Below are 14,363 nucleotides of genomic sequence, written 5' to 3' on the forward strand. Positions count from 1 at the left end.
TCCAGGTTCTATATAAATGCGCACGACTGATCATAAACAGCAAGCGGGAACACTTCCGCGTCCGCCTAGACCCCACCCCACTCCACCCCACCGATTCCCATTTGGGGCTCCATGAGAAACCCTGTACCGCCGTCAGACTAGCACCGCTATCAACGTTACAGCTGCAGTAGCTTCTATTCTTTCTGTTTTTTTTTTATTTTTTTTTTATAATACGACCTCACGTCTACATCCAGCACATTTAATCCCTAGCCCCTTGTCAACGAAGCTATCACTTTTTCAAAACATAGCTGAAAATGTGACAGGAACAACAAAGCCAGTAGCATCTAAACGTACTATACTGTTTATATTCGTTCACGATATGCTAATAGGTCATATGTATACGAATTTTCGTCGTGTAGGAGTTAAGCTGAAGACTGTACGCGGTATTGAAGCCGTATGAACATTATAGGTGAAGTTTGCTGCTAAACTTTATTCTCAAAAGAAATTATAAAAAGTGATCTCGATCGACTTCAACTCAAGCTAGAGGCCGTACGCACACATAAACATCTATATACATATATATAAACGGATAGCTCCTTCGGGCACAGTGACAGAGGGCAACACAAACAGCATTCAATGATGCGGTATACATATACACGTTAATGATGTTTCCTTATATAAATTTCGCCCTGGTTGAGTCTTTTGCTTTTTTTTTTCAGTGATGTCCAAATGTGACCACGCGAAAGCCATTACGTATACGATTGTCCTACCTATAACCCATACGATTTCTTACAGACATGGGTAAAGATGCCAGTCAGTTGACACGTAAAATACGAAATTGCGTGTTAAAATCGTATCTACGCGAAACTTTACCTTTAACGTATGTTGATTTAAGAGGCAATATTGACGTCCGTAATAAAAATAAACTAGTAACACAATAGCATAATGTATTTGGTGACCCCTCAAAGGCCTTTGGTCTATGTGTTAAACCTAAAAACGTGTTTTTGCCAGTTCAAGGAAATACAGGGATCAATGGCGAATACTCAACCACTCAATGTAAGCCAAACAGGATAAGCAGCATGATTACTGTGCCGTATGGGACGTTGCGGTGAGAAAACGACAGGACGATGTAATCCCAACTTTCTATTACCTTTTTATTATTAAGATAAAACAATATTGACCACTTTTTTAACTTCTCAGGCGCCAACACCGAAATATTGCATTTTTCTGTTTGGCTACATCAAATTACCTTCCTATCTGGAATCCGTTTCTCGGCTTCCTACATTGATAAAAGGCTTGCCCACGTAATTCCCATGTAGCTCCTTTATATTGCCGATTTATCATTGTTGCAAAATATTCAATCACTATAACTGTATGCTATAATAATTCCTTTTCACGAGTATTAGTTATTTCAATTGTCGGTTTGTTTTAGCTCGTCGTCATTAACGAACAGCTACACCGTGTGCGCGTCGTGGCATTTGCTAGCAAAACTTTATTGCCCGATTACCACTTATTTAATGATATGGACAGATTGATCCTATCGGTATATCCCGATGTCGTCAAAATGATGCTTCGATGAAGTGCAAAAAAAATCCCAACTTCTATTTGCCTTAACGGTACTACGCGCATGTGCCGCGATAACTGAGCACGTTCTCGCAGCGGATGATAACGGACGGTCGGAGAGGCCGTCGAAATCTGTCGTACTTCGCGCTACCTGGATGTTGGATACACAGCAGCTTTAAAAAAGTCACGTCACATTTCAAGAATAATTCATCCACGGCAATGGCTATTATTCGTACTATTCCTGCCTACGGCAGTCTGACAACCATCACGCACCTCACGATTCGTAAACTTTCAGGCAAGCTAAGGTGATGGCGGTAACATAGGAAACTTGCGAGCCGGTCTTCTAAGTTCATCTCCACTTGCAAATCCGACATCTTAGAAGCATCCTGCACTGTCGCCGATGCCAAGCAACAGTCCTCGGCGGCTAGAGCTGTCGCTGATGTTACTGATATTGTTAGCGCCATCAGGCAACGGTCGACGCCAGCAGAACGCCATGACTGTTGTGGCGCGTATATTGACTTCACAATGCCGCGCGTTGCAATCATCGTTCCAGCTGTGACCACAACGACTGGGATTATTACTGCTACGACCGGTATCACCATAATAATAATAATCATGTGATCTTGGCGCTGCGTTTAACCATGAGCGTCTTAGGGTTCCTGCAAGTGGGATGAAGTGGTAGGACAGCGGTCGAGGAACTTGGATACGGGACAGAAGTACTTTTATGCCAGCCAGAAGCTAGCAGTGAAATCGTTGGCTTTACTTCACGCATCGCGCGTGTGGCAATATTGCGGTCGGATATTCTGTGTATGTATATTTTTCTGAGCTACGCTGAACTGTTTCTGATTGTATATGTACGCGTGTGTGTCATTCCGATTGTATCCGCTTGCCATTTGCCTATTGTTATCACCAGCCTATTGAGATCGCGTATCTGGCCATCAGGTAGAATTTTCAGTCTGCCATTGCTATACGTGGCAGGTCGAAAAGTACATCTTTGACAGGTACGACGATCAAGATAACTGCCACAGAAGCGGTTACACTGTTCGAATTTTTTTACACTTCAGCTTGCTTTCTTGCGTTCATTCTCTTTGCTTCCTTTTGCGCTGACGTTCTCTCGACGCGTGAGGTGTTTGTGCCAGCTGAGGCACTTGGGCCACCCTTCATTTCACATCGTCTTTCTCTATGAAATGCTGAGTGCTTTCGCGTAGTTCTGTTTTCGAACTTCTGCCTGTTGCTACTACTGCTGCTGCTGCTGGGAAGGTTGGTTTGTACGCGTGACGTGAGCTGCAATTCACCAAATAAGTAGCTAGGCGCGAACGTTCAAGGATGTACCCCTTTAGATCTTATAGCTCACAGAAGAAGGTAACCCGCACAGTGGATCGGCATCTTTATCCATGACTGTTCTATGCCGTCTTTCTATGAGAGTGGTCGTCACCGATTCGATATTGTAATATTTACAAACATAATAAGCGAGGGGTAGGTAAGTAAAGACTAGAAACGAAACACATACCGCCGAGCAGCGGTCCCTCATATTCAACTGTTTTTAAAAATTTTTCACGAACACCACCATGTTATGTGTGTTACTTAATTGTTTTAGCTCGACGGCTGGAAGCGATCTTTGGTAGATAGAACTCTTCAAGAACGGACAGAAGGCGTCCTTTTGTTGTTAGCAAATAGCTTTCCCACGGTTAGTATGCATGAACATACTGATATATCTGCTTGTGCAACTATTTACAAACCGAAGCATGGCGATGGCGCACTCGAAACAGACGACAGCCCGCGCTCCAATAGTCAATAGACATTACGATGACGACTCTCGTTAAATCGATAATATCCCTGTATGCAGTGTTCAAAGTGGTAGTTGCCAACAGGGTGCTTTCATGTGCAATTTTCACTTTTCGTTACTTAAATTTTACTATTTCTATTGAAGCCGTTGCGGCGAGACGACATGACAAGGTACGGTTGGATCATCCCATATGTAAACATTCATCTGTCTATATATGTAACCAATAACGATAAAATTATTGTAGATCCCAAAAGATATCATACTAATGAAATTCACGACATGGGGTCCCCCGGTGTTCAGTTTTGTAGGGAGACGCGTTACGTATGCTAGTCATTCGTCATGGTCCTCTGTGTGACAACCATTAAATTACATGGGCGCACCGCCGACGCCCTACATAAAATATTAGGCCACAGGAGGCCTCTCGTAAAATACATGCCCGTAAAAAATACGGGTCAGATCCGCATATCAATCGAAACGTGAGGTCTTCTTTACGGTTTATCTTCGCTCGCTCCCCGAACCTTTTTACGAGATGAACCTAAAAATGAAAATCATCTGCGCCCGCACAGCTGGACCGCTAAGGCTTTCGGTATAATTCCCTTTGAAACGATCGCATGACAAACATGCTTCCAGAGCTGTGCCAAAAGTAAGTATCCTTTTGTTTAGAGATCAATACTCTCAGCAACAAAAACCCATGGCTTCGTAAATTAGTCGAACATATTGGTTGGTAAAATCCAGATGTGTATCAGGCGTTAAAAAAAAATAAGACTTCGGTTATCAGTTCCGTTACAAGTAAAGCGGGGGTATTGGAACAGCTATATATTCAGAAATTTGTGTGTTGTTATGGCTATCAATATGAACAATGGATACCAGCTTGATTTGAAACGCTTCGGCAGGGCGAATGCGATCATCTGAATATGATTACAACATTATCCCGGTGAAATGAGACCAGCAACAGTATAACAACAAAAAAAAAAGGTCTGGGGATCTGATCCCTGTCTGCTCCTCCTCAACATATGGGAGCGTCTTTAAAAGAAAACGAAGCGACTGTTTCTATTATCTGACGCGTAACTTCTGCTTGCCGTCGCATAAATAAGATGATACTTTGTCTCTTGTTATATAATGCATCTCACTAATCGAACGAGACGCGTTGAAGACAGCAGCGCTCTCTCCGTGTTCTCTAGTTTTTGTACAGTTTCTCCCGACCCAATTATACCTCTACACAATTTCTACGTTCAAACGTTCTGCCTGTCCGAAAAATGTACATGCAAAACGATTGAAGTACTTGTACATGGCGAGTATTTTAGCGTAATGAAACAAATGTAGATTTTAAGATACCATTGTATTTAGAGCCGTTAAAAACACTGCTTGCATCACGCAACGGCACGCATTACGCCTAACGTGAATATCCGTAAATTTTTATACCATTAGATGATGTTTGGCATCGGCTGCATTTAGCCAATTGAAAGTTCATCAGTCTGCTGCTGTAAATTTATTCTAGATAAATCACGCTGAAAGTTACCTCAAGGTGTTCGAATACCGTTTTCTTACCCATAGAGTAATTTGAAGCTATATAATAACTATTTCAAGTGCCTATTCGCAGAATACGACTAATCTAATAGTTAAGGCCACGTTAAGGCTCAAATAAATAGGAGACTTTTTTTTTAACTGAGAAATATGAAATGGTGGTAACTTCTTATGGAAGATCTGAATACGTCATTTAGTGCCATGGCGCAGGCCCACAGCAGCTTTGTTTATAAGGTAATGGGCCGACTTGTTCTAAGTAATCGTATCAACTGTGTATTTTCCTAAATCCGAATATCGACTTTACGAAGGACACATTTAGAATGAGACCAGATGAACATCAGTGATGGATAGATATTAACGTGTAATAAAAGATATTGTAGATTATAGTTTGTATATAGGTCTTCCGACACTTTTTTACGAAGAGGAAGAAAGTTAAAAGCGGAAAAAAAAGTCTTATATCGAATATTATAAACATGGACATAACTTTTCGAACTGGTGTAAAAAGACGTTTAGGTATCAATTTAGGAAAGAGCTGAATAAGCGTTTGTCTAATCCTTCTCTTTTCCCATTAAATGTTTATTACAGGTGGAAAAATTAGTTTTCGACAGAGCACGTTAACGGGGCTTTCGGGGTATTTCCAGTACCACGCCGGAGTTTCCAAAGAGCAGTTGGCATGCCTGCTGCAGGGATATTTTCCAGACCATTCGGAAATCCGGATAAAGATCGAGAACGAACAAAAAAAACTACCGGCCAGGGGTTGCCGGGGGAATCAATGGAAGAGTTGGCCGGGGGCCTGCCAGTATCTGCCGTTTTAACAATGAAGAAACATTCGTTTTACGTCTGGTTTTTGGGCGCCCAAGAAAGCGGCGGGCTTCGAGGGGACGTGTTTCTCCGCCCAGCACTTGCCAGCCTTCTTGAACGCGAGAAGGACGTCGAACCCGTCAAAGTCACTTTACAGGTGCGTACTGTCTAAGCTGTAATGTTAAATGTATTTCATTTAGGACATATTTCCCTCTATGCACCTTAAACGACGTCATATCCCCGAAGGCCAATGAAATTAGCAACTCTAGTTCCGGATGAATTAAATTTATGAAATCGTAAAGTATTTAGTGAGGCACGTATTTGATTTGCAAGTAATTGCGCCAGACGGTTTTTCTCAGATCAAGTTCGCAAACTAGATCGACGTTTTGTCGCACAATTTCTACGCTTTCAAGAACATATTGCCGCTGATCCATAATGAAGACAGAACAATATCCAATAATCATCACAAAGTTATGCCAATATCATAGTAATATGCTTGCTTATATGACGAAGAACCGCGTCCACGCTAGCGTGCGAGTCCCCGAAAGAGCTTTAACATTAGAAGGTGGCTTGGAAAGCTTGACCGTCAGCAATTTTGATAAAATGGCAACAGCAACTTTGGGCGCAGACGGAATTATTAGCGCGACAAAAAGGGAACAGTTGTCGTCCAACAGCTGCTGTCACACAGGGAGCCAAGCAGAAAAGGCGATAACATTATGTTCTTACGGAAATTAGACTTGAATGGTTCCTGCGTATCCATTTTAGCGGTGGCGATTGCATTTACTGCCGACGTTTCTACGGTAGCGAAGTTTTCAGTCATAGCTTTCTTACCCAACAAACCCCCATTCAGCATTCTGGCAGTAGGATTCCCGACTAAATTTCGTCTTTTTGTATACAATACTTCTTCTTCTTCACTCTCGACAGCTTTTTCCTTCTTCCTTATTGACGGCCAACCATTTCAGTGAGGCTCTAGTCTTGACAGTGCACGTATATAATTGGCTTAAACGTTTATCAAACACATCATTCAGTGGTAACTCAACAAATTCTGCCGGCACGTAATGTATTCGTAGATTTCGAGGTCACGTCAACAATATCAGCGGCCACAATAGCGATGTTATCGGCAGCACGCACGAACGGAAAGAGGTTACAGTCACGAATCACAGCATATATTTGGGCCATGTTATCTGTCGCTGGCAATAAAGTAATTAACGGCGATCTGCCCGAGGATGCAATCTATATAGGTGGATCACCAACTGATTCAGTCTCGCCGGACTAAAAGTAATTACTAACATTCTATTGAAAAGTGGCGAGCTTTATATGGTCACGGGTATCGTACAAGGAGCGCAGAGATGAAAACGTTCTAATTTTACATACCAGAGAGACCTTGAGGTCGGAACATAGAATGGTGGCCCTCTACCTGATGTCCCGCAAAAGGACTCTCGCCCTTCGTTAAAACGAAGAATTTCAATTCTTCGTCCGCACCGCAACTGTTTTTTCAAAAACAGTTGCGGTGCGGATAATAATTATGATTTCTGCTATTCGGTTCCGGCGGCTAGCAAGCTGTTAAGGTCATCATCGCCCAGTAAGGTTCGCTTAGGTCATAAAGCAAGAACAGTTCTTCTCTGAATAGACATCGGTCGACGATTCGGGGAGACGCGATCCTGAATAGGCAAAGACATCCTTAGCAATGCTGTTCTAGCGGACGACGCAGCTGTAGCCATATTGTAACACATTCGCTAATTTGTGATTAATTTAGGTTACTTTCTGCTAGCAAATTACTCCGCTAGAGGATCCTGTTCCTGGTTTGCTTAACAGTCCTTGTTGCCTTTGGATTTCGTTAGCATTATATAAGTGCAAACAAAACTCTTATATACCATGTTCGATCGTTAACCAACTGCACGATTATATAGCACAAAATCAATGATTTGAACAAAAAAACAAACCTGTACGGGTTGTCCCAATTCAGCGTCGAACAGCTGCGCTGTCTAATAGACTGTACCGGTGTCTATAATATGAAGTATTGAAGTTATTCAGATGTCAAATAACTGGACTATTGTTCTTGCCATTTAGGGTGAAGTTGTTTTAATACGAGCCCTCTTCGCGCTGCTTTGTCAGCGTTCGTACTAAGCCAGGTTGATAGTAACAGTCAGTAACCAACACACTCGACAACGGGAAAACCAAATTGATAATTTGGCCAGACGATTTGACTGGTACGGACATCGGTTTTAGTTCTATTAAAAACAAGCGTTGTATCTAAGTCTAACTTCGAAGCTTGTACACGCGAAGGCAGGTGACACCCGCCTTCAGTGATAGACTACCAAAATATACCAAAAAGTGCCTGAAATCCCTGTATGCCAATGTGCGCGAATGTTTATTATAAATTATAGATTGTTGACAACAACTAGACTGCCGTATCGCTAAGCTTATCTCCTCTGTCTGTAGCAATTAAACAGTAGTTTAATAACATCTAATATTAACGTTTTTATGCGATTACTTACTAGAAAGAAAAAGAATTACTACTCCTATCTCTTCTTATGCAAAAAGTGCAAAAAAAAATATTGTATCTATGCGAAACGAGTAGGATTTAATGCGACAAATATTACACCGTCCGATTTTTTCACCACAAAGGGATTTTTTTCTAGCGTTTTAATATAAACACATACGTGTCTCTTAGCAGTTGTTTAATCCAATTAGCACAATTGTCTCTGTCGTATTTTAACAAGAGCCAAAGTTGATGATGGCAGATCGATAGAAACAGTCAGGCTCGTGTAGTGCTCTAGAAATCCTTGAAAACAAAGAGGATTTGGACCGGTAATTTGTATTTTTTCGCACCGGATCTCATCATTATCGAACGAATTTACCATACGAAAATATGAATGCTTACCTGAATCCCTGATCAGTAAACTCCGACTTGGAACGAACCGAACTTCGAATCGTATATTCAGAAACGTACTAGCACGTCGTTGGTCCTTACTTTTCCTATTTTGTCGACTACGATATATATATCGTATCAAACAGGCGAATCGTCGTGTGTGTAACAGGTACCGACTGGCTTTATACGTTGGAGCGTGTTAGATGTTCATTTCGAGAAAGCTGGTCCGTTCCTACGCTAAACGAGAATCTCTGATACTAGGCGCTACGTTACTATTCCATATGTCATCTATTGACAAGAGTAGGCCTGCAATGCCATATTGTACTGGTTACAGCCCATACGCATGTGATCCTCTAGCGTATTCAAGTTGAGACAATCTACAAAGAGGAAGCCATATTAACAAGTTGAATGATGCCCATCATCCTTTTCGAACACCTTCGCAAATATTGAATGGGGTCGTCGTGCTACTTGCATGGCATTCGCAAAAGAAAAAGGCCACTTTATAAATGCTGCCCATACATCGAGTCGTTATCCGCTATAGCCGTCCGTCTTCTCGCATTGTTGTCTATTGCATAGGCCCCATTTCCGCTGCCCGAGTCAGACGTAGAAGCTTAAGTGAAGCCTTATCATCCGCGTACGCGAGTCACTGTCCAGTGATCGCCGAGTCAACAAGCCGCACTGTCATCTATTTATCGAAAATATGGTCGGCAGTTTGGTAACAGCGGCGACAACAGTAGTTACTACATAGTTTTTCTACGATTCTTAGTATCACTTCACTGTGTTGATCTAGCCATATAACGATGTTATGGTTAATGAGAGACGAACGGCCTTCAATACACCACTGAAAACTGCAACAATGTGTTTTCCGCGTCTGCGCCATTTAGCCCTATTCGTTGACAAAGACAGCGTTAACGGACGAATCCGACGAGGACGGAGAAGATGACATCGCTTCGCATATCGTTAACGCCGAGGATGCTGAAGATAGAACCGGTGTCGGTGACGACAATGGCGTCAATAATAGCGATTTGGACAGAGTCGACGCTGTTGCTATCGGCAGTGAACTGAAGATGGAAGAAATGAATGGGGAATCATAGAATATTCTATGCAATAACGACGAGAAGGATATAATAGAGTCGGGAACGAAATGGTAGCAGGGGCTATAGTTGTAGTCGCAATGGATCAGAGCAGACGTCGAATCCGTAGCGGCGCCAGCTGTTGCACTAGCACCAGCCCCGTCCAGAGTGAAAACGGAGAAGATAAAAAAAAAAAAACGAAGCACGAACGGAATGATATTAACGACAGCCAGTCAGTGATCAGGAAAAACGAAAACTAGGACCGCTGTAACTAAACCTGTAGCAGAGCTTGTGTTCAATCATACTAGATCATGTCGTTAACGAACGACAGCCTCGCTCTACGTTGCTATGTAGAGCGCGGTGTCACTAGCGGAAGATGCAGGCCACTCAGGCTACGGACGGATGTCCGATGTCTGAGTCGAAGTGGAAACAACAGCAATCAGCACGCGGCCAATAATTTAATATGAGGACGGACTATTGAATTGTCCTCGTGGTGCGACTGGCCACTGATGCTAACCCCAGATAACCGCAATAGCACAGGGGTAAAATCATTATCACGGAATAGTGTGGTGGTATGGCAACGTAGCTGTTCAGGTCGTCTGGCCAAAACAGAGTCAAATTCTAACTGCCGCCGCATTATCACCACCGACACCAGAAGCAGCAATAATGGCAGTGACCAGCAGATACGGATTACTACTCCCCATACCTAGCACTATAACAGCAACGGACTGAACGAGCCGTCCTTCGGTGCCCTGTTGTCTTAAGGTGCAGCTCTGTCGCTACTGAGCAAGTAGTAATCATCGCAGGGCCTTGAACAGCTCAAGTAATAAAGTGAAATTTTCGTTGTGACAATGTGGCCCCCACTTAGCGCTCGCCCGTTCAGTCACCATGAGCGCGACGCTGATCTACAGCAAACAAGCTGCGGTCAAAGCAAGATCAAATAATAAGAACAGGTCCAAGCGCCTGCGATCGCAGTCACCTTTCGCCTTATTTTGGCTCAACTGGCCGTTCCCCCGCAGAACTGCGTAAATATTGCTGCGCTCCTAGTGACAATATGGCGAAGCGCCATCGAAATCACGGCTACTGACCGAAACATGTGATCTGTTCTCGCGTCCTAAAAACTGCGACCGGTGCTACCTATTTTGCCTAGTTCGGTGCTCAGACGCATCAAGACAACAGTATTCATTTGGCCGTGGACGATGGGCGCCCTTATCGCACGTCCTGAGGAAACAAAAGGTGACGGCTTACGGGACCAGTGAACGAAGCCATGTCGAATCGCCGACATGCCGCAATACAGCCGCAATTGCGCAGGCTCATTTTATTTCTATTAGTGCCAGTTACGCTACCAGTTGCTGTTTAGGGGTGGTTTCGTTTCCGTGCGTGGACGCTAGAAAAGCGCCACATACGACGCGCCCGCGTGCATGTTTTTGACTAATAGCCTTGGAACCAGATATATAACCAGTTAGACGGGTGTATAGAAGAAAGATAGGAGTTTGCGGAAGGCAAGGAAACAGACAATTAAGCGAAAAGTGCATGACGAACAACCAATCCCGACCAGTTACGGTTGGTCAGTGGCAGGAGCTGAAACTAGTGGACTAACGGAGCTTTTGCTGTCCGTCGGGATGAGCGTCATCTGAATGTCAGATATAGCGAAAACCGTTGATTTTGTGGGTCGAGGAGTAAGGGAGAAATGTGAAAACCATGGTACTGCCAAAGGATGATAGGGCAGCTGGACCTCCCTTAGGGCTACTGCTGCTACGATTTCGCAGGGTGACTGCTGCAGCAGTAGCAGCAACAAATATTAGAATATCTCTGTGAAGAATCGACACCATCTACGGTAAGATAACGGCAGTATTAGATCAGCGACAACAACCACAAACAACAAGGACAACAGAATAGAAACAATGATCGCCAAGCAGACGACGCTGAACAGGACGATAGTGGCAGCGAAGCAATGACGATTCCGCCGACATAGGCTATCGTTGATATTCCTTCCAGACAAGAGCTGCAGCGGCTTCGCTTCTAAGCTACAGTCAACCCAACTGTTGATCACCTTCAAAAGACTGCCTCGCTAGGGTAATAAGCAGTAGCATTCCTTATCGCGTGCTGCTGGCGCCTACGCGGCCATTGTAATCATTTTTGTCGTTATTGAAAATCCCAAATGTACATGTGAAAACAGCAGCGGTGGCAAAAACTGATAGTGACAAATACTGACGTTTATGGTTTTTCCCCGTCTCTTTTCGAGCGCTTAGCGCTTGAGCTCCTCTGTTCCTGTGCGTGCATCTCGTTCTATAATCGCCTTTGCGGGTAACTGCTGCTTATCGCATCGGCGGTGGTCTTTCGCTGAATATTATAGGTAGCTCAAGCCGCTTTGCTCCGCAATTCCTCTGGTGCAGCTCTTTACGAACGACGATACGAAAACACGAAAATATGTTAAAAGAAAAAAAGGCCTTTAGATCAGTATAGTATAATAGTACATTTCAAAAACTTTGCCCGTCTTAACAGTACCACACTGTATAAACGTTACGAGGCACTTAGATACGTTAGGAGGGTTACACATCTTGGGACGGCCATGGCTACAGCATTATTTGCGCTTCTTGCCGAAACATTCTAACAGTGCTCTAGGCCCCCGAATGTCTGCTGTTCTGCCGAAAGCAAACGAGTTTTTTTGTGATTAAATAAGAAAAAGTCCCACTGAACTGTTGCTTTTGTTATGGCTGCTATTGTTAATACTGTTATGGTTTTTGTTGATATTGAGAAAAAAGAATTTTTTAATAACACAAATTCCGTATTTCTAGGAGCCCTAGCAGTATGTAATATGGGCGAGAGCCCTATCGTTGATCTATGGCGTGTTACATCGTCGTTTTGGGGTGAGGTTTTACGATGCGATAGCACGCGCTATTATTGCTTATTGTTGTTGCTATTGGTGGTGGTGGTGGTGTTGATGCTGCTGCTGCTGCTGTTGTTGTTGTTGTTGTTCTTGTTGTGGACGTACACTTCGTTGGCGTTGATCACGTCAATATTATGGTCTTTTTATCGGGGCTTTTAGTTTTGTTTTGGATTCTGTAACCGCTGCTGATGAAATAGCTGCTACTAAACTGCCATCAAACTCGCGAAGATAGTTATGATACTAGTCGTACCGAACCGACGATGATATCATAACGATAGAAATAAATATTCCACAGTAGACATTGGATAGAGCTAAGTATACTGAGGAGCTTAACGTCGCTTTTGTTGTACTTGTACGTCACATTGTGCAAGCCAGGGGAAGGGGGTCTCAGAGGATCTTTGCTTCGTCTGCGCCAGGAAATCAGCAGGCCATTTATTCTCTAGACGTCCTAATGCCAAAACCAACAAAGTGCTACTTTTTACCGAATTAAAATCATGATAAGAAAATGCAAATAAAGAATTATTTTTTTATATTAAAAAAATGAAGGAAAAGCCATGCATGCGGTTTATTATAATACGTATACCCTAACAAGCTCAGAGACATGTGAAGATTAAAGAAAAGAAATAATGTCCCATAGATATTAAATCATTCGTAAGCTGGATTTTATCATCCTGTGAGACACATATTACCTGATCGTTGAGTTGACATTAGTACCATCGGCATGACATTGAGGTTGACACAAATTGGTAACCATTGTTCGAAATAAGGGCGCTTGTGTTTTGTAAATTGTGCCTATTGCAATCTTTCCTGCCAACAAATCTTGCGCAAACCATGCAAGATCTTGATGTGTTATGATTGGCCCGAAACTACTTCCTACAGGACGTACTATATTTAGGAAAATTATATTATACCATCGTACTCACTAAAAAACTTATACAGATATATATATATATATCAACTTGGCTTGCTCTATATATATATATATATATATGTATATATATATATATATAGTGCAAGCCAAGTTGATTCGATTCAATATCTACTGCACGATCTTCCATTTTCGGAAAAAATAAGCTACTTTCACAGATCAGCTGAAGAAATGAATCAACCAAAAAAAATGGGGCTCATTGACAGGTAGCGTATGAACTGCAATGTATTATGGCAATCTCCTCATCTTGTTAATCTATCCGTTATACAAAACAGCCTGGAAACAGGTAGTATCAGATAGTGGATAACCGCTATTGCGATGACTTTGAACCAAATAGCAATTTTCGAACCCACTAATAATTGCAGGTGGGCTTACCTAGAGCATTGTTTATCTACGCATAGTATCCGGCCTTTTTCATGGCACAGTTACGAATACACACGCAAAGCCGTCCATATGATGATACCAGATGCTAATGACGTTATTGCCTTACGGCGATCATCTCAGACAGCCCAAATTCTAATGCAAATATTGCTGGTTAGCTTATAAAACGGTAAAATGTTTTATGTATATATATATATAGATATTTTTATAGTTGTTCTTGTTTATTCAGGATGATGTTGGACAAGTGAAGCTAAATTTGTTATTACTTTACTTGAATATAGGACAAATGGTAGTGGTCATCCTTGTACTGTGAATGCTGTCTTACAGGGAAAGTGGAGATGTGGCTAGTAGGCCTATATTAGGGTAAGCTTGCGGTAGAGATTTAGGTGTAGGACAGAATGTTTTTACTGTTCATGTAGATTCGTTTTAATCGTCAACTTACTTTTCTCTCGTATACTGTGTTGTTACTTTATGGTATCATTTAAAATTATTATGCGGAATATATGTCTTCACAAGTTTATAAAAGGGGTGATAAACTATAATGTTGAATAGTTAGTTATATGATT

The 14,363-nt window shown here is 42.4% G+C and overlaps 1 protein-coding gene across 6 annotated transcripts in view; it reads left to right on the forward strand.

The window, feature by feature from the left end:
• The first annotated feature begins 3,065 nt into the window (after positions 1–3,065).
• The window catches only part of LOC111267055 (uncharacterized), a 38,326-nt gene continuing 27,028 nt past the window's right edge, over positions 3,066–14,363 (forward strand). For 5 of the 6 annotated variants that reach the window (XR_002684389.2, XR_002684390.2, XM_022845004.2 and 2 more), the window contains exons 1-2: positions 3,066–3,229; positions 5,438–5,810. Coding sequence is in view for 4 of the 6 variants with exons in the window: in XM_022845004.2 (XP_022700739.1) it covers positions 5,526–5,810 (285 nt within the window). In the remaining 2 variants the exon portion in view is untranslated. Of the gene's footprint in view, positions 3,230–3,300; positions 3,499–5,437; positions 5,811–14,363 lie in introns of those variants that run through there. The other variant, XM_022845005.2, reaches the window with a different exon arrangement.

Source organism: Varroa jacobsoni, unplaced genomic scaffold, assembly GCF_002532875.2.
Source record: "Varroa jacobsoni isolate VJ856 unplaced genomic scaffold, vjacob_1.0 scaffold_1142, whole genome shotgun sequence".
NCBI lineage: Eukaryota > Metazoa > Arthropoda > Arachnida > Mesostigmata > Varroidae > Varroa > Varroa jacobsoni.